We start from the raw sequence: 27,969 nt of genomic DNA, 5'->3' as shown, positions 1-27,969 counted from the left end.
AGCGCATCATTCCGGCTGCCCATCGGCGCCCCTGTCACAAAACGCTGATGGCTTGTCATGACAGCTGATGGTTTGCACAAGACCCCCGTGCCTGTCATTATGATACTCGTTTATAGAAAATCGTGATTTTTGCAATTTATAGCAGTGCTTAAACACTGCTATGTATAGCACAGGCGATCAGACGATCGCAGCTTCAAGTCCCCTAAGGCGACTATTAAATTCCGTAAAAAGTGGAAAAAAAAAAGTTTTTAAAAATCTGAAAAAAACAAAACACAAGTTCAAATCACCCCCCTCTTGCCACATTGAAAATAAAGCAGTTAACAAAATACACAAATTTGGTATCGCTGCATTCAGAAATGTCCAATCTATCAAAATATAGAATAAATTATTCAGATTAGCAAGCGCCAGAATTACGATTTTTTAGCTGCCGCAACATTGCAATAAAATGTTATAATAGGCGATCAAAACATCTTATGTACCCCAAAATGATACCCGTAAAAACGGCAGCTCAGCGCACAAAAAATAACCTCTCACCTGGCCCCAGATCCCGAAAGACGGAAACGTTACGGGTCTCAAAAAATGGCAACAAACGCAAAAACTTTTTTTTCAAACAAATTTCGGAATTTTTTTTCACCACTTAAATAAAAAAACAAAGCAAAAATATACATGTTTGGTATCTGCGTACTCGTACTCACCTGAGGAATCATATTGCCAGGTCAGTTTTATCATAGAGTGACATGGTAAATAAAAAACTTCAAAAATAATTGTGGAATTGCACTTTCACCTCACTTGGAATTTTGTTATCCCGTTTTCCAGTACACTATATGGTAAAATCAATGGTGTCATTCAAAAGTACAACTCGTCCCGCAAAATACAAGCCCTCAAACGGCCATATTGACGAAAATATAAAAAAGTTATGGCTCTGGGAAGAAGGGGAGCAAAAAAAATGGAAAATGGCCATGGTATGAAGCGGTTATATAACCGGAATCTATAAAAGTCTAATCTTCACAAGTCCTATTTGTGGAAGTGTATCATGGCACAATCAAAGGAGATTTCTGAGGACATAACATTTTTGACTCCTGTCTTTTATTTGGTTCTCGTTATCTTGTTTTATGTCAAATTTATGCAGAAATATGGAAAACGCTGAAGGGTTCACAAACTTTCAAGCATGTCTCTGTTACCTTATAAATCATTAATATTTGTTGGAAACTTGTAGTGACTTGTTACTATAAACCGTTCAGTTCATGATCACAGTTTTGGCCACTAAAAATTAGGCAGAACTTGTGACCAACACTGCGAAGGATCAGTATCTTATTAAAACCTAACCTTGTTTCCGTTAACATGACATCTTCAGGGGGAGTGCCACAGTCCCTCAGTCAAGTAATTGTGGGGGGGGGGTGCCAGAAGTAGGACCCTACTAATTTCATGTTCTAAAAAGAGCCCAGCGATATGAAATCCCCTTTTAAGAAAAGCTATTTTTAGTTTTAATGTGCACTAATGGGCCTTTTACGAGGAGACTTTTATAAGACTTGTCCTCTACGGACAACCCCTTATTATTGTCCCCAGCGTTCTAGATAGATTAAAATCTATACTTAGCTATTAGACTAGTGCTGCTCCTGCAATCTTAGCGCTATGTCCTTTGTCACACTCCTGACATAAACAATGTCACATGACCGCTGCTGTCAGTCATCGACTGCCGATCAGCTGCAGCCTTCACATTTCTGACACCGTTCTTCCGCTCCAGTAACATTATATACAGAAAATGTTGACGTAAGTATATGTGAATTATTATGATAATGGCAAGCATGAACTGTTGCATCAGAAGGAGAGTTGTGAGAACTTTCTTATGAATATATTGTACGATGTTATTTCTTGGTAGAGTCAGGGAGGCAATGTTCAGAGAGCTGATTGCTAAGTATTTCCAGATCTTGTTGCTTCATATCCGGTCTGTGATCTTCAGTAATGGAGAATTCAGATTACTGGAGATACAATATATTGTTTCAACCGCGAAGACACGATAAATGTGTATATATATATATATATATAGATATATTTGTACCGTAAATGCTCACTGTTCACAAAGTACCAGTCCAAATGTGCACTACAGTACGGGAAGCCTCAATTCGTTTTATTAGAGATGCATGTTTTACTCACTTTACAAAAATTAGAGTTGATGTTATGTTTTTTGGGGTTTTTTATTATATTTAACACCTATTGTGTGTTGTGTTTTATCACAAATAGCAATCTCTAACTGGGAGTGGAGCAGTAGGAGCAGCAAATGCAATAGATATCGAGGCCTTTAAGAGACAACAAGCCCTAACACAAGCAGGTATGTCTACAGCAAGGAGTAGTTTGGCCAAATTGATGGCACCACATGTATCTGCTATTAAGTGAATGGTGATATCAACACTTCCAGCAGTTGAAAGGTTTATCTTGGTAAGAAGACATTATCAACTATCCAGAGGATTCATTCTCTATGGGACTTAGATTGGTGGTGGACCGACCGCTGATACCCCAATTGATTGTTAGAATGGGGGGATTTATTTTTCAGTGGAGCAGCAGTGCACATGTCTGACTGCGGTTCCATTCATTCTCTATGGGGCTGCCAGAGATCTCAACTGTCGACCCTCACCAATCTGTGAGTAGGTGATAACTTCTTCTAACCCGAATGCTCCTTTTGGACTTGTCTTTGCCTTTTTTTCAGTTATTGTCTTTTGTAACAATAGCTTAAGACTAAAGGCCCCGTCACACTTAGCGACGCTGCAACGATCCCGACAACGATACGACCTGTCAGGGATCGTTGCTGCGTCGCTATGTGGTCCCTGCTGAGCTGTCAAACAGGCAGGCTCACCAACGATCAGGGGAGCAGCGACATCTTTCCACGATGTCCTGCTCCGGTTACCAGCCTGCTGAAGCAGGAGCAGGCTGGTAACCATGATAAACAGCGGGTTACTAGGGGCACACGCGCACCTAGTAACCCATTGTTTATCATGGTTAGCACTCTGCTACAGTGAGCGGGAGGTTACCGCTCACTTTAGCAGGCTCGTAACCATGATAAGCAACGGGTTACTAGGTGCGCGTGTGCCCCTAGTAACCCGATGTTTATCATGGTTACCACTCTGCTACAGTGAGCGGGAGGTTACCGCTCACTTTTGCAGGCTCGTAACCATGATAAACAACGGGTTACTAGGGGCGCGTGTGCCCCTAGTAACCCGATGTTTATCATGGTTACCAGCCTGATCGCTGGTCCCGCTGGTCACACACAGCGATGTGTGCTGACCCGCGGGAGGGCAAGGACCAAAAAATGGTCCTGGACACTTTGCAGCGATCAGCGACCTCACAGCAGGGGCCTGATCGTTGCAAAGTGTCACACATAGCGACATCGCTGGTGAGGTCGCTGTTGCGTCACCAAAACCGTGACACAGCAGCGATCTCGCTAGCGATCTCGCTATGTGAGACGGGGGCTTAACCCTAGGAAACGATTGCTGCTCATTATAAGAGAAGTCTTTTTTATCACTGCAGACCCCAACAAGAGACCACGTCTTGATGTAACACGTCATGGAATGGTTTACCAGCATGCAGGGGTGGCATCTGGGGTGCCCCTTCAGCAACTTATGCCCACCGCACAAGGTAATGCCACCTCCAAAGGTTTTACATGAGAGGTTTCTGAAGTTTCTTTGTGGTGATTGTTTGATTATAGCTCTTTAGTTTTATTTCTGATTCTTTTTACCTGCATTACACCTGAATTTTACATTCAATGTTGGTCCGGCGTTACCTTGCACAGATGTAATTGTTATTTTCCTGTATTTTTCTGTCCAGGGGGAATGCCTCCTACTCCTCAGACCGTACAGCTGACAGGGCAGAAGCAGAACCAACTACAATATGATCCATCCAAGGGACCCCCTGTGCAGAATGCTGCCAGCCTGCACACCCCTCCTCCGCAGTTGCCTGGCAGGGTGCAGACTCCCAATATTCCCATATCTTCCCTTCCAGCTGCCCTGCACCTGGCAAAACAGCAAATCTCAGAAGGTCAAATTCAGCCTCAGATCCAGGTACAAGTCAAAACGCAGACCCCAGGGGTACCGATCCAGACATCTTCCCAGAATCAGCTGCCGTCGCCGATCTCGCAGTCCCTGCAGCCAACATTTCATGCTCACATCCCAATAACTGTATCACAGGCACAAGGCGCAGTTCACCAACAGGTAAGAAAAGTTTAATTTTCAAGAGATTCCTGTCTATCTGTTTTGTCACACTAGAGATACCAATTGTGAAGACCCGGGGTCTTCCGTGGGTGTAACACTACTCAGACAACACAGGGTGAGGGTAAAAAAGGCCAGCAGAGTGTCCTTAATAGTTCCATAGTCAAGGCAGTCCTTAGGCCCAAGCGACCGGGCAGAATCCCGTGCCCGGCCAGTCAAACTAGTCCACACCAATGTATAGAGATGTACATGCACTTGTATATAGATTAAAATGCATACTGCAAAAACAGTGGGAATTTGTATATCTCATCCTTCCCTTGCCATTTATGTGTGGAGCAGGCGAGCGACAGGATTCCTGGCTGTTTGACGGATAGGTGGCAGTTTTGTTGGCATCATTGCCATCTCTGATTCTCAGTGCCTTATGATTTTGTTAGCAGTATGTTGTTTCCTCTTAGACCGTCACCCTGATGAGGCCGGTTACAGAGTCTCCTCAGCAACGTCTCGCCAACAGCAGCGCACAGCCAAGTTCCTTCGTGGCTCCTGCTGCCATCTCTACCAATAGCACGGTTGCGTCCTTCTCACTGCCAACAAACAGAACGAACCAAACCACAAATAAAGCTCTATCCGCTGCAGTATCCAAAGCCTCTGCAGGAGCACCTGGCATCAAAATCCAGACTCCTGCACAGAGTATAGCTGGAGCAACTCCTGAGAACTCACCGGACAAACTGATGGAACAGGTAAGACGCCAAATGCCATACAGTTATTCCACTGGCGGAAGCAAGGTTACCTTATTGTCCGTCTCTTCTGCAATTTTTTTTACAGCTTTCTTACTTTTTTGGGTTATACAATAGGTCATATGATTAGTGCTCAAAATGAATTCCAGTATCAGATTTCTCCTCCGTGTCATTGGAGGACACTGAGACTTTGGGTTACAGCTGCTGCCACTAGGAGGTTGTCATTTTAGGTGTTTGCTTCTCCCACCAGCCATACACCTCCTGAAGGTATGAGCTAATCGGTTTTAGCTGTGTCCTGTAGATAGGAGGCAATACCGTTATATGGCCAGTCCATTCCTCTATTCCTGATAAATCAGTGTTTAAATTGATATGCAAATGAGGCTGAAGAGCTATTGAAGCCAGCCTCCTTCAGAAACCAACACCCACTAAGATCATCCGTCCTTAATGCAGCAGCCAGGATCATATTCCTCGCCAACCGCTACACCGATGCCTCTTCCCTGTGCCAGTCATTGCATTGGTTGCCCATCCAATATAGAGTTCAATTTAAACTTATCACGCTTATCCACAAATCGCTCCATGCTTCAGTACCCCCCTACATCTCCTCCCTTGTCTCAGTCTACCACCCTACACGTGCCCTCCGTTCTGCCAATGACTTAAAACTAAAATTCTCCATAATCCGAACTTCCCACTCCCGTCTCCAAGATTTCTCGCGTGATGCGCCAATTCTTTGGAATGCACTACCCAGGACAGTTCGATTAACTCCCAATACCCACAGTTTCAAGCGGACCCTAAAAACCCATTTCTTTAGACTGGCGTATCGCCTCCACACACTATCTGTCCATCCCAATTTTCCCCCATATTAAAATCTTCAATTTCAGGTTCATACCGACCATGCACATAATAGCCTCGGTCAGGACTGTACACATACTGGCAGGCGACCAGTCCATGTATTATTATTTATCCTATTTAATATATCAAGGCTGTATTGTCTGTATAACTCCCCCCTAGAATTTGTAAAGTGCTGCGGAATATGTTGGCGCTATAAAAATAAAAATTATTATTATTATTATCATGAAGTGGCCTCCCACTAAGCACTCCTCTCATGGTGCACATTCTCCAGACCCTACCTGCAGGTCTGCTAATTACTAGTAGAACTGTCCTCTCTTCTAACTTTCTTAAGGAAGGATGAGAGACCTTTCTTTATCTGGCTATCTGACTCCTTATTATATCCAGGGTCTGGTTATGTGATGCTGACTCCATAGGCTGCAAATAGAATGTTCTTTCTTTTCTCAAACCTTTTTTATGCAGACTATTCCTCCCAGGCTTCACTTCTTTGGTGATTCATGCCATTCTCACTCAGAGAGTGATTGTTCTCTTCTTCCACAGGAGTGGTATCATGGGTCCTTCAAACCTATTAGTCCACTCTAATAGGAACGGGGGATGCTCCTGCTCTTAGTCCTTGACCCCTGTAATCCAATCACGCTACTAATATCTTGTGGCCCTCCTATTGGATTGCCAGCAGCTCCGCACAAAGGCACAAGGATTTATTCTTCCTTATGGATGCATTACATCATTTACAATACCAGGACTTCATAACATTGGCGGCTTCGAAATCGGCAAGTTATTGATTACTCTTGCTCATTTTGTTCAGCTTCAGTTAAACATTAAGAACCTAAGCCCAAACAACATGGGCTTTCTGGCCAGGACCATTCTTTATTTAAAAACTGTTCTTTTACATCATTGTGTCTTGCCTGCACATGAGTGTTGGGTCTCTTGATTTCTTCCTGAGACAATTTCCTTGGCCTTGTCCCATACTGTTCCTTTTATTTTGCTTACCATTCTGCTCTATGGAACAGCTCAACCTTAAACCTAATGGTTTAACTCATAAGGCCTTTATAGGCACATGGGGACTGCCCACCCCCTACTGATTAGTTGCCTGATCAAATAAATCTAATAATAAGAATCCTCGGCAGATCCTGCGCCTGTGCTGTTTCCTCTGTACGGACGGCGCTCTTCTTCCTGCCATCAGTGTAGTGTTGTGCAGCAGGGAACTTGTGTGCAGGCGCCGGTGAGTCACTCTGCCTTCCCAGCGCCTGCGCACAAGTTCTCTGCTGCAAAACACTACACTGACGGCAGGGAGAAGAGTGCCGTCCGAACAGAGGAAACTGTGCAGGCGCGGGAACTGCACATCACAGGGCCCTGTGATGTGCAGGGGAGGTGGGGTGAGTATGGAAATAGGGCTAGTAGGCGGGGATTTCTTGGCGTCCGGGGGATGCGAAGCTTAGCAGAGATAATTTAATAAAAAATCTATTACACAGCAACCAGACCTCTGCTATGGGCCATACAGGTATGTATAGATTCACATTTCTGTCTTCTGTATGCCCATATTAGAGGTCTGAAAAATCCCAGGAGGTGACAGATTCCCTTTAAGGGGTTGTCCCACAAGCAAAGTACATTTTAAGTAATAGATCTTAGATCCCATGCTGTCCTGTCTGTATCTTCTTTTGCTTCCACCCCTGCACAGGGCACAATTATAAGATTATCTCAGCACAGGAATTTTTTTTTTAACCAATTGTGAAACTTATTTCTATTACAAGATCTATTGAGTAAAATGTTCTTTCTTTGTGGGACAACCCCTTTAATTAATTTATTTATAGAGTTTAGCCGATCCTCTTCTGAGTTCCTTAGGGGCATACCTTGCCTCCAGCAATGCATTTCCAAGCCGTATGGTTCGGAGACATCTGGGCTCTATCTGTGATTGCTCTTCATTTTCCTATCCTTAATAATTGCTTTTGAACTTCCCAAGGTCTCAATGTCCCCCAGTAACATGGAGAGGAAAAAATAATTTTTTTGTTACCCACCATAAAATCATTTTCTCTTCACGTTTATTGGATGACATCTCACCAACCTAATTTTTTTTTACTTACGGGTACTTTATCTAATGTCCTGAGGAGGAGATTTGTTCCCAATAGATTAGTTGTTCTGTCATTATTTAGTTTTTTCTTTGCTTCTCCTACTAATTGCTACAAGCTGATTAGCTCAGTTCTTGCAAGAGAGATATAGCTGGTGAGAGGAACAAACACTTAAAGGGAATATGGCACCAGGTTTTTGGAACCTAACCTGAAAGAATTATAGTGTAGAGACTGAGAACCTGATTCCAGCAATTTGTTACTTACTAGGCTGCTTGCTGTAGTTTTGATAAAATGACTGTTTTATTTGCTGTTTTATCAGCAGGAGATTATCACTAGAGGACTAGTAAACCTGCTGCCAGGTAGTCAAGCATATTCATGAGCTCTGTATAACCTCACCCCCACCACTGATTGACAGCTTTCTGCCTATGCACAGTGTACACAGTAAGCTGCCAATCAGGGGTGTAGGCAGGGTTATAGTGAGCTCAACATTCAGAGAACTGCTAAATTTGCACCAAATAAAAAAGTGATTGTATTAAAACTGCAGCAAGCAGCCCAGTAAGTGATACATTTCTGGAATAAGTGTCTCTGCCCTACATCAGGCTCCTCTCAGATGGTTTAGCATTACCCTTTATCTACTTAGTGTCCGCTTTCTAGTGCCAGTAGCTATAATACATGGTCTATGTGTCCCCTAATGATTGTGACAAGAAAAGGATTTTAAGATGAGTAGCAAAAAGTTAATTTATTACCTGCATAGATGATGGCTTGTGTATTTAGAATATGGAGTGATGTGCGGCCAGCTCCTAGTCCTTCCTTTATGCCACATTGACCAAGTTGACCAGAATAATGAGTCAAGGGACCCTTCTCATCAATAGGTGGTGGAGGTCCTATAAGTATGGATTGTAAAGATAGTTCATTGGATGGCTGGTTTCCCTGTCTACTTGACTCTTTATTTACTCTACACCTCATAGGAAAACCTTGTCCATCAGCGCATTGCAGAGCTCCGTAAAGAAGGTTTGTGGTCTTTGAGGAAACTTCCAAAGCTACAAGAACCGTCCAGGCCCAAATCTCACTGGGATTACTTGTTAGAAGAGATGCAGTGGATGGCTGCAGACTTTGCTCAAGAAAGGATGTGGAAGATGGCTTGTGCTAAGAAGGTAAACTTTAAGAAACACCCCTGGTTATTATGTTACTAGATTAGATCATTTTACAGCTATTTGCTGCATGTACTATAAATGCAAGGAGAGGTTAAAGATCTTAACTCCTGATCGCAGATGTTGATGGAAAGTTTTTAAGAATCACTCAATTTTTCTGTTTTCTCTGTATAGTTGGTGAGAACTGCTGCCCGTTATCATGACGAAAAGAGAGCGAACAATGAGCGAGCCCAGAAAGAGGAGGAGAACAAACTGAAGCGGATTGCTGCTACGATTGCTAGAGAGATTGAGTATTTCTGGTTTAACATTGAACAAGTGAGAGCTTATTTTATTACTTCCAGGGCTCATGAAAAATTGTACCAGGATGCTGAAGTCACAATCTCTCCATTAGACTAACTTCATACAAACGTATTTTCGGTCCCTGTGCTGTCCGAATGCAAAGCGGTCCCCATGCAGTCAGCACATGGACCAATGTTAATTAATATAGTAGTTCACATGAACGTTTTTCCACATGGGCTGACAGTTGGTGGGGAAAAATTGCAGCGCATGCTAGTCTCGTATGATTTCACCCCATAAATTTCAATGGGTGCTCAAAAAAAATGAATGCAAGGTGGAAACAGTCAGAATCCATTTCAAAGGAAATTTTGCTAGGCCTTTTATTATGTCTTTAATTGTGGATCTAAAAAATAAATGTCATACAGATGTATAAAATGGACATATGGATGACAAAGGACCAACATGCTTATGAGAAAACGTCATTTTTTTTGGATGACAATTTTTCATACGCTTGTGTTAACTTCTCCAGAAGAATAGATCATTGAGAAGACCCCCACTGATCTAAATGAGACGGATTTGTAATGTTTTTTATGAAAAGTGCTTCTTGTTTCCGGAGATCACCTCTATAGCAAACAATTCTTTAATGATATTTTAGTTGGTCGTTACAGAGAAGATTCTATTGTATATTGTAACAAATGCTTACAGTGATCATATTATATTACTAAAAAATTATATTTTCATACATTTTAGGTTGTAGAAATTAAGTTACAAATGGAGTTTCAAGAAAAAAGGAGGAAAACGCTAAACTTAAATATGGACTCAATGAAAGGTAAAGATTGTTTTCTCACTATAATCACACAGTATTTATAGATTGGTGCCACTCTGCAAACACTGCCGTGCCCGTACAGTATAGTGGAAAGAATAGTAGTGCCAGCTCAGTAGTAACATCCATAAATTTGTCACCGCCATTGTAACTATCACACATGAACTAGCTGTAAAGTACTAGTTCCATAACAGTGACCATAAAGTAATCACATAGCAGTTGTATGCCAGTATTACATACCACCATACCACTGTCATTTCTTCTTAAGGGGTTGTTCTAGTGTTCCCTCTTCAGTAGTGTACCCCTCCTGGCCTCCGGATTCCTTCTTTTCCGGAGTATTCCTGGAGAATTACAGTTCGAACCAGCAGCATGATCGCTTTGAATCTGTTCGCTACCGGGCTGCTAGCTGAAGCAGGTTTCCCTCCGCAGCATAGCAGAAATGCAGGGGTGCTGAATCTGGTAATATCCAGTATTCAGAACAGCGTCAGAGTGGCGCGAACAGGCGGTAACGCATCGCTCCTGCAAGCGGTAACACGCTACTCTAAGATTGTAACCTAGGCAACTATTTGTACAATAAGGTATAAATACCTCCATTCTTAAGAACAAATAGGATTTTTAATAAGAGGTAAATTGCAAAGTTGATTAGTTTTATCATCACTTTGCAATTTTACCCATATAACCACTTGAGAGAACCCCTTTAAAGAGGACCAGTCAGCACGATTTTGTAATGTAAAATAAGTACATGGCTGTACTGTCTCTGTAATACTGATTACATTTATACCTTTGGTGAAGTAATCCACTTCGTGCTTGCTCAATCATCAGTTGAAGTTTTCTGCTAATTAGATTTGGGTACACAGGGGCCGGACGGTACACTGGGTCTGCTCCTCCCTGTCTGTGATTCCCCGGCCCCTCTGCTGCCTCCTCTGTTTGAAGAATAGAAGAGGCAGATCACTGAAAATTTAAAGACCATAGGCAGGCGGAGTGGCTGGGGAATCATAGACAGGCAGGAGAAGACCCAGTGTAGAGCCTCTCCCCAGTGCACCATACTCTAATCAGCCGAAAACCTCAAATGGTGATTAACCCCTTCGCTCCTGGGCAATTTTCCATTTTTTTTTTTGCTCCCCTTTTCCAAGAGCCAAACCTTTTTTATTTTTCCAGGTATATAGCCATATCAGAGTTTGTCTTTTGCGGGATGAGTTGTACTTTTGAATGACAGCATTCTTTCTGCCACACAATGTACTGGAAAATGGGAAAAAAATTCCAAGTGTGGTGAAATTGCAAAAAAAGTGCAAGTCCACAATGGTTTTTTGGGTTTTTTATTTACCATGTACAGTACAGACCAAAAGTTTGGACACACCTTCTCATTTAAAGATTTTTCTGTATTTTCGTGACTATGAAAATTGTACATTCACACTGAAGGCATCAAAACTATGAATTAACACATGTGGAATTATATACTTAACAAAAAAGTGTGAAACAACTGAAAATATGTCTTATATTCTAGGTTCTTCAAAGTAGCCACCTTTTGCTTTGATGACTGCTTTGCACACTCTTGGCATTCTCTTGATGAGCTTCAAGAGGTAGTCACCGGAAATAGTCTTCCAACAATCTTGAAGGAGTTCCCAGAGATGCTTAGCACTTGTTGGCCCTTTTGCCTTCACTCTGCGGTCTAGCTCACCCCAAACCATGTCGATTGGGTTCAGGTCTTGTGACTGTGGAGGCCAGGTCATCTGGCGTAGCACCCCATCACTCTCCTTCTTGGTAAAATAGCCCTTACACAGCCTGGAGGTGTGTTTGGGGTCATTGTCCTGTTGAAAAATAAATGATGGTCCAACTAAACGCAAACTGGATGGAATAGCATGCTGCTGCAAGATGCTGTGGTAGCCATGCTGGTTCAGTATGCCTTCAATTTTGAATAAATCCCCAACAGTGTAACCAGCTAAGCACCCCCACAGCATCAGACCTCCTCCTCCATGCTTCACGGTGGGAACCAGGCATGTAGAGTCCATCCGTTCACGTATTTTGCGTCGCACAAAGACACGGTGGTTGGAACCAAATATCTCAAATTTGGACTCATCAGACCAAAGCACAGATTTCCACTGGTCTAATGTCCATTCCTTGTGTTCTATACCCCAAACAAGTCTCTTCTGCTTGTTGCCTGTCCTTAGCAGTGGTTTCTTACCAGCTATTTTATCATGAAGACCTGCTGCACAAAGTCTCCTCTTAACAGTTGTTGTAGAGATGTGTCTGCTGCTAGAACTCTGTGTGGCATTGACCTGGTCTCTAATCTGAGCTGCTGTTAACCTGCGATTTCTGAGGCTGGTGACTCGGATAAACTTATCCTCAGAAGCAGAGGTGACTCTTGGTCTTCCTTTCCTGGGGCGGTACTCATGTGAGCCAGTTTCTTTGTAGCGCTTGATGGTTTTTGCATCTGCACTTGGGGACACTTTCAAAGTTTTCCCAATTTTTCGGAATGACTGACCTTCATTTCTTAAAGTAATGATGGCCACTCATTTTTCTTTACTTAGCTGCTTTTTTCTTGCCATAATACAAATTCTAACAGTCTATTCAGTAGGACTATCAGCTGTGTATCCACCTGACTTCTGCACAACACAACTGATGGTCCCAACTCCATTTATAAGGCAAGAAATCCCACTTATTAAACCTGACAGGGCACACCTGTGAAGGGAAAACCATTTCCGGTGACTACCTCTTGAAGCTCATCAAGAGAATGCCAAGAGTGTGCAAAGCAGTCATCAAAGCAAAAGGTGGCTAATTTGAAGAACCTAGAATATAAGACATATTTTCAGTTGTTTCACACTTTTTTGTTAAGTATATAATTCCACATGTGTTAATTCATAGTTTTGATGCCTTCAGTGTGAATGTACAATTTTCATAGTCATGAAAATACAGAAAAATCTTTAAAAGAGAAGGTGTGTCCAAACTTTTGGTCTGTACTGTACATGTAAAACTGACCTGGCAATATGATTCCCCACGTCAGTACGAGAAAGCAGATACCAAACATGTATAGTTTTGTTTTTTTTTTTAGCAAAAATAAATTTAAAAAATTGTTACTTTTTTTTTCCCGCTTATATCGCCATTTTCTGAGACCCGTAGCGTTTTCATTATCTGGGGCTGGGTGATGGCTTAATTTTTTACACCCTGATCTGATGTTTTTACCGATACCATTTTGGGGTATATACGATGTTTTGATCACCTTTTATTGCATTTTTGCGGTGTCCAAAAGAAGCGTAATTCTGGCGTTTTGATTTTTTGTCATTTTGCCTTTTACCAATCAGATTAATTTATTTTATATTTTGATAGATCAGACATTTCTGAATGCGGTAATACCAAATATGTGTAGTTTTTTTTATTGTTTTAGTTTTAATAGGTCAAAAGCGGGGTGATTTGAACTTTTCTTTTTTTTTTTTTTTACTGTATTTAATAGTAAACTTAAGAGACTTGGAGCTCTGATTGTCCGATCGCCTGTGCTAGACATATTGGGGCTCAAGCACTGCTATATATAGCAAAAATCACGATTTTCCCGAGCGCGCTGAGGGGAAGGATCAATGACTCGCTTCCTGTCTGTGTGTGTTAAATGCCGCTGTTAGTGATTGACAGCAGCATTTAACTGGTTAACAGTCGCGGGTGGATCTCGGATGCACCCGCGGCTGTTAGAAGCACTTGATGGCTGATTAAATCAGCTATCAAGTGCAGGGAAAGATGTGGGCTCATCATGGAAGAATGGAGAATAATATAAGGCTTTGTTCACATCTGCCGGAGGAATTTGGCATTTCTGTCTCTTTTGATCTCCAGTATAGTGCTGCCTGCAGTGCTTTTCTTGACTTCAAAATGACAGAGCCATTACCAGAATTTTAACAGACCCCATTAAAGTCAGCAGGATCTGTCAGACTCTGCAGGGTTCTGTTGTATAACTCTACAATTCTTTCAACACAGCAAGATCGCCCTTAACAGAATCATGGAGATGTGAACAGAGGCTAATAAATAAATGTAAAGTTAAAATCTTCCTGCTATATAATAGATGTATAGACATGGCCGAAAGTGTTGGCACAATTGAAATTGTTCCAGAAAATGAAGTATTTCTCCCAGAAAATTATTGCGATTACACATTTAATATCTCTGGACATTTGAATGAAATGAAACGCTATGGCAGGAGACCCAGGAGGACCCCACTACTGATACAGACATAAAAAAGCTAGACTGCAGTTTGCCAAAATGTACGTGAGTAAGCCAAAATCCTTCTGGGAAAACATCTTGTGGACAAATAAGACCAAGATAGAGCTTTTTGGTAAAGCACATCATTCTACTGTTTACCAAAAATAGAATGAGGCCTACAAAGAAAAGAACACAGTACCTACAGTCAAATATGGAGGAGGTTCAAAAATGTTTTGGGGTTGTCTTTCTGTCTCTGGCACTGGGTGCCTTGACTGTGTGTAAAGAATCATGAAATCTGAAGATTACCAGTCTTCCAGCAGAACAATGACCCCAAACATGGAAGGAAGCAAAGCGCTGGAGAGTACTGAAGTGGCCAGCAATGAGTCTGGATCTAAATTCCGTTGAACATTCGTGGAGATATTTTAAAATTGCTGTTGGGAGAAGGCACCCTTCAAATATGAGAGACCTAGAGCAGATTGCAAAAGAAGAGTGGTCCAAAATTCCAGTGGAGAGGTGTAAGAAGGTTGTTGATGGGTATAGGAAGCGATTAATTTCAGTTATTTATTCCAAAGGGTGTGCAACCAAATATTAAGGTGAGGGTGCCAACAATTTTGTCCGACCTATTTTTGGGATCAAATTATGTCCAATTTGCTTTTTTCTCTCTGTTTTTTTTTGTGTTGTTCCAGTACACATATAGGAAATAAACATGTGTATAACAAAACATGTAATTGCAATAATTTTCTTGGAGAAATGCTTCATTTTCTGGAACAATTTCAAGGGTACCAACACTTTCAGCCATGATTGTATAGAGGTATGAAGAGATAATCTGGGCAGTCTTTTTTTATACTTTTTTATTTTTTGCTGGAAATCGTTTTAGAAGAGATCCTGTCGCACAAGAAGGAAATGTTTGGTTATTATGTCTAGATAGTCTGCTGACATTTTCTCCTTATATTAAATGTGAATTAATAAGGTTATCTCATTGGAAACAATCTCTTTAAAAACATGGGTGATGAGGCAGTCTGATCGCCCAAGGTCTCATACCAAGTCATCCCCCAGTAAACTGCTGAGTGGTCAAATTACCCCGACAGCAGGATGTAGTACTATGTGGTGGCCATTCAGGTGAATGGCCATCCATGTAATACAAGGACAGCTCCAGGCCACCAGATTAGCAGTCATTCTTACAGGGCTTCTGTCTATTTGACTCAAAGGAGTTATCCTAAGATGGGGACCCCCTTGAACAGTGTCAGACTAAGTAACATTGGGCCAACTAGAGGACTTTATTCTGAGGGTCCAACTTTCATCCATACGAAACCAATGCATTATCATTAAATGGCTTTTTTTTTGTACCAGGTCTAATTTTCATCAGGAACTGCATCTTAGGGTAATGTCATAAGATACACAATGTTAGGATTCACCTCTGCTTGCTGGTTTAATCAGTCATCACATGATCACTCGTTCGATTTTCTTGCTCATGTGCTGAGCTTCTCTCCTTGCTTCTCTGTATGTTATATAAAAGCATTGAGAGAACCAGGAAGAGAAGTTACTTGGCATATGATCACAAGCATGCAAATCAAGCCAGCAGAGCCGTTTGTGATTATTGGTTTCACTACTATGATACTTCTTTCATGGCTCCTTTTGATTATGATACCTGCAAAGTGCCCCTCCCACATACTGTATGATACCTTCACAGTGAATTCCCCCACACAAGCACATTATGATCACCCCAGAGTGACACCAGCATAGTTTGATGCCCCAGCAGCATAGTATGATGTCCCTACAGCCTCTGTGTACATTGTATAATGACCCACAGCTCCCTATACAAAGAATGATGGCTCACAACTCCCTTATATATGGAATCCTATATCCAGTATGATGTCTTCACAGTTTTCCTAAATACAGGATCATGTCCCACAACATCTTTATACACTGCATGTTGGCCCACAGCCCCACTATACACAGTATGATGACTCCACAGTTCCCTATCCATAGTTTCATTGCCCCAGAGCTCTCTATGCACAGTATGAGGTCCCCACGTTTCACTGTATACAGTATGATGTCCCCCACAGCTACCTACACACAGTATGATGGCCCTCACAGTTCTCCATAGACATTTTGTGGTAATCACAGTTCTGTATATACAATAAGGATCTACCACAGCTCCCTATATACAGTATGGGGGCCTAACAGATCCCCTGTATACAGTATGATGGCCTCCTACTTGCCTATGTACAATATGGGGCCCCACAGCTCCCTTCATACTGCACACAGCTCCCTCTACTGCAGTTCCTCTATATACAATATGGGACCCCGACAGTTACCTATATACAGTTATGAGCCCCCACAGCTCACCTATATACAGTATGATGGCCCCACATTTCCCCATATATAGTATTAGGCCCCACAGCTCTCTATATACAATATGGGCCTCCCACATCTCCCCTATATACAAGTTAGAGACTTTGTTGCTTCACTGTATAAAGCTATGTCGTCCCACAGCTTCCCTTTATACAGTATGAGGGCCCACAAGCAATGACTGATAAAGTAATAAAAAAGAATACTCATCCCGCGGCATTGCCCCAGAGCGCTGCTCAGGTCTTTGCAGTATGTGGTGTGAAGTTTGGCACTACAGGTGTGATCTAGTAGTGTCATCGCACCTGCTGCTTCCAGTGTCAGATGCACTGAGACTGAATATTGGAGAAGGGAGTCATTGGTTCTCTCCTCCACCATGGTATTCAACTGTATTTGCATCCTCAGTCGGGATGGGGTGGGGATATGCTGCTTGGCAACAAGTACCCCCGGCTCAGGAGCCCCATATCATCTACGAGGTCTGCTGCTATGGACACCCCTGAAGGATTCTCCATTTTTCCAGTGGGCCAGTCCAAAGCTGCCCTTCTATGATATCTGTATGCTCTGATAAAGCATATGGACAGGGATTGTCATGAGACATGGTCTTTAAAGGGAATTGTCAGCAGGTTTTTGCAATGTAATCTGAGAGCCATATGTAGGAACAGAGACGCTGATTCTAGAGATGGGTAACTTACTGGGCTGTGTTTTACTGTTTCGATAAATCAGTGTTTTTTCACTATACAGTACTAGGTGTCTGGTGCCTCCTAGTCAACTTGTTCTGTCTAACCTGCCCACACCACTGATTAGCAGCTTTCTGTTAGTATACAGTGTTCACAGAAAGCTGCCAATCAGTGGTGTGGGCGGGGTTATACAGAGCTCAGCATTGTGAGCACTGCTACATCTGCAGCAGAGAAAACTGTGATTCTATCACAACTACTGCACCTACTAAACTAAGTGATACATCGCTGGAATCAGGGTATTTGCCCAACATTATGCTGCTGTCAAATTACATAGCAAAAGCCTGCTAATGGATTCCCTTTAATTGTGTTTTATTTTTGCATAGTAAATAACATGACTATAAATCTTAACTTGCAGGATCACTGAAAACAATTGAAGAGGCTTGTGTTAAACACAAATATGGAAATAAAGTAAGCAACCCCATACTGTCACTTCTTAGTTATTTAATTTCTGGCTATATATAATTTTCTTTTATTAAATCTATTTTTATGTATTGCTTGCATGATAAAATATAATGTAAGAAAGCTATTCTCCCAAACTTAAACACTGATGTCCTCACCATAGGATAGGCCATTCAGCTTTGATCAATGGGATTTAATCTCTAAGAACCCCACGAAACGACACAATGATGAGGAAAGCACTTTATGTCCTCCTCTATTAGGTGTTTCAGCACATCATGTCGAGTAAGCTGGACAAAATATGTTTAGGAGTGTTTTGGCCACATAGGCCTTCTTTAGGTTACATGTCACACATCTACCTCCAAGTCCAGACATGTTGACAGTCTTTCCTACTGCATGATGTGACAGATGTGAAGCTCTAAAATAAAGTACAAAATATGATTCACATCTTTTAAACATGTAAAATATGCATATAAGAAATGAACAGATAATACATAGATGTGAAGTCTGTACGCATAGCACAAAGCCAAAATGCCCACATGAACAATTCTAATGTCCAAAAACAATGAGCGACAAATATAATGGCTTGCAAAAGTATTCACCTCCTTGGCATTTTTTGTGTTTTGCTACCTGGAATTTCACTGTTTTTTTTTTCAGACTTTGCATCAGTTCATGTAAAGAACACGATCAACTGTGAACATTTGGTTTTCTTTTTATTGTAAAGCAAACAAAAAATAGGACCAAATAACTGTAAAGTTCAGTGTGCATAACTATTCACCCCCCTAAACTCAGTACTTTGTAGAGCCTCCTTTTGCTGCAATTATAGCTGCAAGTCACTTTGGATAAGTCTCTATGAGCTTTCCACATCTTGCCACTGGGACTTTTGCCCTTTCCTCAAGGTAAAACTGCTCCAGCTCATTCACGTTGGATGGCTTCCTCTGTTGAACAGCAATCTTCAAGTCTGACCACAGATTCTCAATTAGATTAAGGTCTGGGCTTTGACTAGGCTACTCCAAAACATTTACACGTTTCCCGTTAAAACACTCTAGTGTTGCTTTAGCAGTATGATTTAGGTCATTGTCTTGTTGGAAGGTGAACCTCCGTCCGAGTCTCAGATCACTGACAGAATGAAAAAGGTTTTGTTTAAGAATATCCCTGTATTTCACACCATCCATCTTCCCCTCAACTCCAAGAATTTTCCCTGTCCCTGCTTCCGAATAACATCCCCACAACTTGATGCTGCCGTCACCATGTTTCACTGTGGGGATAGTGTTCTTTGGGTGATGTGCTGTGTTGGTTTGGAGCCAGACATAGCATTTACCTTGTTGGCCAAAAAGTTAAATTTTGGACTCATCTGACCACAGCACCTTCCTCCATACATTTGAGGAGTTTCCCATATGTCTTTTGGCAAACTCAAAACGAGTCTTACAATTTTTGTGTGTCAGTAAAGGCTTTTTTGTGACCACTTATTGTGGTCATATGGATAGATGCTCCAGTCTCTGCTTGGGAACTCTGCAGTTCCTTCAGGGTTACCTTTGGTTTCAGTGCTGCCTCTCTGATTAATGCCCTTCTTGCCCGTGCTGAGAAGTTTGGTGGGCTGCCCACTCTTGGCAGGTTTGTTGTTCTTTCCATTTGATGATAATGGATTTGATAGTGCTCCAGAGGATCATCAGAGATTGGGATATTTTTTATAACCCAACCCTGACTTGTACTTCTCAACTACTTTGTCCCTGACTTGTTTGGAGATCTCCTCTGTCTTCATAGTGTTGTTTGGTTAGTGGTGCCTCTTGCATATTGGTGTTGCAGCCTTTCAGAAAAGGAGTGTATATCCTGACACACCATGTGACACTTACACTGCACACAGGGAGACTTCCTTTCACTAAGCATGTGACTTATGAAGGTAATTGCTTGCACCACAAATTTTTAGAGGCTTAATCACAAATGAGGTGAATACATATGCACATGCCAATTTTTAGTTATTTGTTCCCATAAATTTAATTTATGCCTATATTTTTCTCACTTCACTAACTTAGATTATTTAGTGCTGACGCATCACACACAAATCAGAGTACAAAAATATTTAAAAACAGGTAAAAAGCTTAGGAAGCTGAATACTTTCACAAGCCACTGTAAGTATCCAGTAATAGAATCATATTTTTGTGTTTTCTGACAGTTTACACAGACTTGGAGAAAACGAAAAGCAAGTGCCTCTTGGAGTGATGGAGAAGGTTTGTTCACATTTATTCAGTATACTAGTTTTGCTGTACATTCATTTTAATAGAATATGTGTTTAGACATATTTTAGCATTGGCATGGAGTGTAGGGGATCCATTGATAAAAATATAAATCCCTGCTTTCTTACCTGTGCCATTGGGGGCACAGGACCATGTGTTTATATAGCAGCTGCCATAAGGAAGTAGACACTAAATAGTTAAAGGGGTTTTCCCACTAATAAAGTTAATTTTAATCAATACATCTTGGAATAATAATAATTTCCACAATTGAATATGTCTAAAAAAATGTTCCTATGTCAAAATAATCTTATAAATGTGCCCCTGCTGTGTACTGTGTAATGGCTGTGTCTCACCATACAGGCACATGGTCTGATCATACCACATCTCCTGGGCAGGGGAGGAAGCAAAAGAGTATATAGACATTACAGCCCGGGATCAGAATTGATCTTTTTTTGTGAGATAAAGCTTTTTCCTGCCTGTTTTTAAAAAATGTTTTACCCCAAAGAAAGAATAATCTGTGACCCCCTGCTGTCCTGTCTGTATACTCTATTGTTTCCTCCCCTGCCCAGGAGCTGTGGTATGATCAGACCATGTTCCTGTAAGGTCAGACACAGCCATTACACAGTACACAGCAGGGGCACATTTATAAGATTATCTCAGCACAGGAACATTTTATTTAAACACATCCAATTGTGGAAATGTCTGGTCTTAAGTGTGTCATATGCATAATTGACCCAATTCTCTCGGGCGAGAGAAACGAAATGTATACCTGCCCTTACACCCAGTCATTCAGACCATGATTAAGGCCAGAAAACCATCTTCCTTTCACGTCTACCACAGAACCTGGAAGACGATTGGTGTAAGGACTGGCAAGTCCAACCTATGAGGTTTTCACTCTCCCAGTTACTTTCCTCCAGGATGGATTAGATTTAGGCCTGAGTTTATAGAGGACCTGTCACTGGGTCAAAAGTGATTCATTTTTCCTCCTATTTTTTATTCCCGCTGCTCCCCAAGTAATTTATTTGTTTTTTTTAAATCCACCATACATATTGAGAGAAATTTTTTGCTTAGTGCTAGTTTTTATGGACTTTAATAAGGGGGCATGGCTCACAGGTAAGATTATAAATATTAGCACTAAATAAAAAGACCCATAACTCTGGAACTGTACGGCGGATTTGAAAAAAACAGTAACTGAATACTCACTGGAAAAGTGGAAATAAAATAAGAAAAAGTGCCCATTTTTTACCTGGTGACAGATCCTCTCTAAACTCTTTTATGGAACAGATCTCTGCCACTTGGTTGTTGCCTCACATATTTGCCAAACTTTATAAGTTGCATACGTTTGCATCTGCTGATGCTAAATTAGGAAGTAGGGTCAAGTAATGAGGTAGGGTCCTACAGATGACAGATAGACAAACCACATTCTCTATTGTTCGCATTCCTGACCTCTTAGGACTGCTTTGGAACATCTCATGGTCTTGTGTCCGTCAATGGAATGGACAAGAAAATAGGCTTTTTGTTATTTCCTGTAAGTCCTTTCTATTACCATCCATTGGGGCTCCCAGTACCCACTCAATAGTAGTTTTTTTCCTACAATTATGACAATTCTGTATAAGAGCTTCTTCGTTCTCAGGTTCTGTTGTGTTTATATTATTGTATTTATTCCCTAGTGTTTCTCTGCTCATCCTACTGCTTGCTACAAAATGATTAGCCCTCTGCCCGCAGGAGGGATATAGCTGGTGGACGGAGCCTTCTATTGGCAGCAGTTATATCCATGGTCCTGTGACACCTAATTGATAGTACTTGAAAAGGCTGTAATAGGTAACTAATGACTAAAAGCCTTTTTTTGTCGTTTATTTCTGTAACCAGGAGAAGATGAGGAGACCATTGCTGAGCAGGAGACCAAAGAAGGGAATGTTGACCACCAGGCTGAACTGTCTGAGTTACTACGGGAAGGTGAGATGATTTCTCTCTTTGTAATGGCAACATAAGACTAGGTTCACACTCACTTTTGAAGTTCTGATTTTCTGTTCCGTTGTAGAAACAGAAAAATGGAGTTCATTAATGGGGTTGTCCAATAGTTTAACCGCTTCAGCCCCAGCCTGTTTTTGTTTTCACCTTCTTGACCAGGCCAATTTTTTCAATTCTGACCACTGTTACTTTATGAGGTAATGACTCTGGAACGCTTCAACAGATCCCACTGATTCTGAGAATGTTTTTTTCGTGACATATTGTACTTCATGATAGTGGTAAAATTTATTCAATATTATTTGCGTTTATTTATGAAAATATCGAAAATTTGACAATTTTTTAAATTTTGTAGTTTTCAAACTTTTAATTTTTATACCCTTAAAAAAGAGAGTTATATCACACAAAATAGTTAATAAATAACATTTACCACTTTGTCTACTTCACATCAGCATCATTTTTTAAGTTAAAAGGGTTAAACGTTTATCAGCAATTTCTCATTTTTACAACAAAATTTAGAAAACCAATTTTTTAGGGACCACATCACATTCGAAGTGACTTTGATGGGCCTATGTGACACAAAATATCCAAAAGTGACACCATTTTAAAAACTACACCGATCAAAGTGCTCAAAACCACATTCAAGAAGTTTATTAACTCTTTAGGGACTGCACCGTAATTAAAGGTATGTGGAAGGAAAAAAATGAAAATATTACTTTTTCCGACTAAAATATTTCTTTAGCCCCAAATTTAGCATTTTCAAAAGGGTAACAGGAGAAAATGGACAATACATTTAAAAAAAATATGTAATATATATTAAAAAATATATTATAAAACCAGTGCTGCCACTAATTAGCTGTTTGAAGCTGCACACTTAAACTCATGGTCTGCCTGCGTGCGTACTAAAATGTAATATCAAAGTAAAGAAAGGAATGGTATGCGCTAAAAAACACCTGTTTGCAACTTTTCAAGACGTGATAGATGTGAGTGAATTTGACACTCCAAGAGCACTTGGTTGTGCCTGATTATATGTGTGTATATATGGTAGTTGTCAGGCAGGGAAAGCCTACCTTATTAGATAGGCAAAGCAAAAATGTTGCTTTAGCCCCAAATTTTTCATTTCCACATGGGTAAAAGGAGAAAATGGACCCCAAAATCTGTTGTGCGATTTCTCCTGAGTACGCCAGTACCCCATATGTGGTGGAAAACTACTGATTGGGTGCATGGCAGGGCTCGGAAGGGAAGGAGCGTCAATTGAATTCTGGAGTGCAGTTTTGGCTGGAATAGATTGCAATTGCTTATGATCATAAACTACTTTTGAGGCACAGAAGGAAAGAAGCACGATATCAGAGTTCAGATTTTGCTGAAATGGTTTGAGGGTGCCATGTTAAATTAGCCTCTGAGGTGCCAGAACAGCAGAACCCTCTATAAGTGACTCCATTTTGCAAACTACACCTCTCAATGAATTCATTTAAGGATGCAGTGATCATATTGACACCGCAGATGGGTAACAGAATTTTATACCATTGGACAGTGAAGAAAAAATAATTACATTTTATATTTACTCATGGGGAAATGGGTAAAAATGGCACCAAAATGTGTCCCACAATTTCTGCTGAGCATGGCAATACCCCATATGTGGCTGTACAGTACCGCTTAGCCATACAGTGAGACTTAGGAGGGACAGAGCGCTATTTGACTCTTGGAGTACAAATTATTATTGTAGAATAGTTTGCAGACTCCATATACAAAGCCCCTAAGTGCTAGAAGAGCAGAATCCCCCCTCAAGCGACCCCATTTTGCATATTACACCCCTCTGAGAATTTATCTACAGGTATAGTGATGATTTTGACTCCATGGGTGTTTTCCAGAAACAAGCAGCAGTGGATGTTGCTGAGTGAAAAATGCAAATCTGCCATTGTAGTGGCCGCATATTGTAGTGCCCATACATTAAGATTGTTCTTTTAGAGACTTGCACCCTATAAATTAAGTGAGGTCTCATCGCTACAAAAATGACAAACATGTAGATGCTAAATGTGGTTTAGGTACACTGTGGAGCTCAGAAGGGAGGGGGGCATTTGGATTTGGGAGCACAGAATTCGCTGAATTTCTTTTGGAGGGCGAGGAGCCATAGCGCTACTCCAGAGCCTTTGTACTACCAGTAACGTGGAAGCCCCCTATATTTCCATTGACTGATGATGAACCTGAGTGGGGACTTGCTTTTTTGTGGATTGATTTAAAGCTTTTATTGAGAACATTTTACATAACATTTTGGATCACATTTATTGTGTGCTCTAGGCTGAGCACTTACATCGGGGTTTCTAGCTAAATCGCCTAATGATGTGATTCAGATGAAACCCCTGTCATTCACTGAAATGAGGCAGCAGAGTTACTCTGGACTCCGCCTGGCCTCTGTTGCATGGTCTAACAGGGTTGCCGTAGCTGGCCATTGCAAAAGGTTGTCATGACGACTTTGGGTTGCCATGGCAATGATCAGGCCCTCGCGATGACATTGTGTGGCGCCGATCAGACGGGTGCCTCTTCCCTTTCCTAGCCTCCCAAATGCTGCTATCGATATCGATCACAGCCTTTAGGGGATTAAACATCTGGGTCTTGGTTGTCACGTAAGCCGAGTTCCTGGTGGAGATTGTGCGGGCACAGCTCCTGTGCCACACATGATTGCCATGACGTACCCATACATCAAAGGTCAGGAACCCCTATCCATCCATGACATATGGGTACTTCAAAGGTCATGAAGCAGTAAAAACAGATTAATAATGAGCCAAGGGTGTACAAAATAAAAAGATAAAACTATACTCACCTACTGGACCTACACTGCTCTTCCACACTCTATTTCTCCTGCCTCAGATGAAATGTTACCGCTGCAGGCAATCAAGGTGACATGACACCCTTCTCTGTAAGAGGAAGCCAGGAGACCAAAACACAGTATAGAGTATGGAGGAGCTGTGGGTGTCTGGTGGGAGAGTTTGGTTTGTTTTTTTCTTATTCTTCTTATTGCACAACCCTGGTCCCATTAATAATTTCTTTTGAAGTAGTGGACAATTGCTTTTAGAAAATATATTTGTCCCACAAATAGCTGTTTGCCTTTCATTTCAGTCATTTTAATGGTAACATTGCTCAGCATGCTACGCCTTTTCTTCTGGTGAAATTTACAGAACTTGTGAGGGGGCCTCCTAATAGAGGCTGAGACACAAGTGTGCACCTGGCCGAAGACTGGATGATTTTGTCAGGTCAAACATTAGACATGAAATGGAGGAGATGACCGTAGTGATAAATCATTTTTCTGAAGCAGTTTAGAAAATAAAAGACACAACCTGATTGGCTACTTCGGGCAACTACTTCAATTTTTATTTGTTCATTACTAAAAAAAAAAAAAATACAAACCTGGATATTATAGACCAGACGTTACATTTTTTTACTGTCTTGAAGTAGGTATAGTTTGGTCATAGATTGTGACTACTACTGATTGGCTGCAGCTTCGAGGTGACCAGAGGAGCGCACCATGGGATGTTTCTCTGATGATGTGCTTTCCTAGTCATCTGATCGCTGCAGCGGTCCTGTGACTTATGAACAGAGCAGACGCTGGATCAGCGGAGGCACTGGAAGGCGAGTTTGCCTCCATTAATTATTATTAAGCAATGTATGCCTGAAATTACATTTATTTAACTGTTGTATAACCCTGTTAACACTTTAACTTCTACTCTTTATTTTTTGCAGATGTCAAACAGTTGAGTGGAGATTCAGATGTGCCGCAGAAACATACTATCCTCATTGACTCTTTACTTGACACAGACCAGTTTAGAACGGCCGACAGGGCAAGTCCTGCACATTTGAGCTCCAGAAAACACACCAGAGATATTGGAGATGTGGCCAGAGCAGCAGAGCTACTTCTCCCTGGTGGAAGTGCACGGATTACATGTCCAGTAAGCATTCACTCTATATGTTTCTACTATGAGAGGAGAAATAGTCCAGCCTCACGAATAGATTCTTCTTTATTTAAATGGAATCCATACACCGGACATAAAAGTCACGATGACACAGGTGATCTAACGGTGTAACGCTTTTCGGGTGTACACTTACCCTTAATCATGATCGATCATGTTTTTACTACTTGCACTTATTGTTAGAAAGATAAGAACAGATAATAGGGCTGTCTTGTTAGTAAATGGCAGATGTTCACAACTGACCATTGAACTTTGAACTGTCTATGGGATGTGCGGTTATCCCTGTAATGCCAGATGCTTTCCCACAAATCATTATTGAATATGGTTGTAAAATGCAAACATAAAATGACTGTATTACTGCCCTAAAGCTGGCCATAGACAGGAAATCAGTGCTCCTGCTGTAGTCTGAAATCTAGGGTACTGTCAGCTTGTTGGCCCTTAAAAAAGAGCGTTGCTGGCCTTCCCCTCCCTTTTTTTTCTTATCTTTGACGCTACTTTATTGTAACTACTGGCAGTTTCAGCTGCAACTACAGTAAGACTATGTTCACACGTCCAGTATTCATCCGTTAGAAGGGTCCAGCAGCAATGCGTTTTTTTGCTTACTGGATCAATTTCAAATGAAATAAGATAGATGGCTAATTAACGGATCCGTTTTCCCTAGACGTCAATGTTAAAATAAATCAGATTAGGTTGAAATCAGTTTTTTTTTTTTAGCCGGACAAAAAACAGTTGTGTTTGCACAACTTTTTTTGTCCACGGACTGCAGCTGGATTGGTTACATATGTTGGTGATTGTCTTTTTAGTTAATAATATTGCACTGAGTTTCAGTCTGCAATCATCATTCATTCATTCATTCATTTGGTTGCCACCCGTCAAGAAATTCCAGGACTGTCCATAAAAATAGGCCACTTTTTTGTCCTGTCCGTAAAAAAAATATGTAAGTTGTCCGTGATTATTCTGACTGCAATTATCATTATTTTACAGTTTACAGTAAATGCAGCCAATGTCTTCATATCAGAACTATGGACTCTAGACATGGATCACTTATAATCATAATAATTTGTTATGGTTTTCCAATGTGTCCGTAAAAAATATTGCCTGTTTATGATTTTTTGATAAGCTGCCTAGAAAAAAATAAAACAGTCAAGTTAGCAACCCTGGTAATACAGGCTGGATGGGAGTACTGTATCTACTTAGGATTGTTTCCCACTGCTCATATATCAACTCAACCTCTATACTGCACTCATTTCCTCTTCATGTGCTTTCCTACTTTTCTATAGCCCATGCTCTCTGTCCTCCCTGAGACTGTAGATACTTTACCCTTTACAAGATAAATACATTGATACCTTTTGTATTTGCTGTCTGTTACATTATCCTGGAGAAATACACAATTTTATTAGTATGTAACTAAGGCGTCCTGCCCAAAGCATCTAACGAAAGTCTGCCTCCCCAGATCATTCACAGCCTTAATATTCGCCTCCCTATTTTGAACAGTAGCTGATAGCAGGCACCGGGCAGGAAATCTCACACGTGCCCACATTGGCACGTTCCTCATGCCTGCACTATAAGGTGGCCTTATGAGGGCACAGGCATCAGAAATCTACTGCACATGTGCTGCTGATCAATGCCGTACACCTGCAGGCATGAGGAGATATCGTGAGATTTCCTTCCCTGCACCTGACGTCAGCTATCAATGAATATAGGGAGGCAGGCGCTACAGATGAAAATGACCTGGGAAGGTAGACTTTTGTTAGGTACTCCGGGAGGGATGGAGCACTCAACACCTCATTTGCATATTGATAAAATTGTGGATTGCTCCAGAATAACACAAGAAACAGCAAATAGAAAGGTATCAATGCATTTATTATTCAATGACCTACATATGCATGTAAACGGTTAAGGGAGGGTTAAACTTGCTGACTGATTCATTTAAAGAAAACTAGTTAGGTAGTTGATTAGCTTTTCATTTAGAAAGCAAGTGAACAATTAAAAGAAAATTTGGTGCTTATAGCCTTTATTACCTGGCGGTTGAATCTCTGTCTACGGAGA

At 41.2% G+C, this 27,969-nt stretch overlaps 1 protein-coding gene across 9 annotated transcripts in view; it reads left to right on the top strand.

Annotated features, from left to right (window-relative positions):
• Positions 1-27,969, top strand: part of LOC141259682 (E1A-binding protein p400-like) — a 139,242-nt gene that overhangs the window by 31,940 nt on the left and 79,333 nt on the right. For all 9 annotated transcript variants that reach the window (XM_073676074.1, XM_073676073.1, XM_073676070.1 and 6 more), the window contains 11 exons: positions 2,242-2,329; positions 3,523-3,630; positions 3,820-4,202; positions 4,655-4,936; positions 8,814-8,999; positions 9,171-9,311; positions 10,023-10,101; positions 17,713-17,765; positions 19,927-19,981; positions 21,857-21,943; positions 25,694-25,899. In XM_073676074.1, the coding sequence (XP_073532175.1) occupies positions 2,242-2,329; positions 3,523-3,630; positions 3,820-4,202; positions 4,655-4,936; positions 8,814-8,999; positions 9,171-9,311; positions 10,023-10,101; positions 17,713-17,765; positions 19,927-19,981; positions 21,857-21,943; positions 25,694-25,899 (1,668 nt within the window). The remainder of the gene's footprint in view (positions 1-2,241; positions 2,330-3,522; positions 3,631-3,819; positions 4,203-4,654; positions 4,937-8,813; positions 9,000-9,170; positions 9,312-10,022; positions 10,102-17,712; positions 17,766-19,926; positions 19,982-21,856; positions 21,944-25,693; positions 25,900-27,969) is intronic.

This window comes from Phyllobates terribilis, unplaced genomic scaffold (assembly GCF_046119375.1).
Source record: "Phyllobates terribilis strain yellow unplaced genomic scaffold, ASM4611937v1 Scaffold_1__5_contigs__length_1240528914, whole genome shotgun sequence".
Classification (NCBI taxonomy): domain Eukaryota; kingdom Metazoa; phylum Chordata; class Amphibia; order Anura; family Dendrobatidae; genus Phyllobates; species Phyllobates terribilis.
Note: the sequence above shows the minus strand (reverse complement) of the source record. Positions and strands in the feature narration are given on the sequence as shown.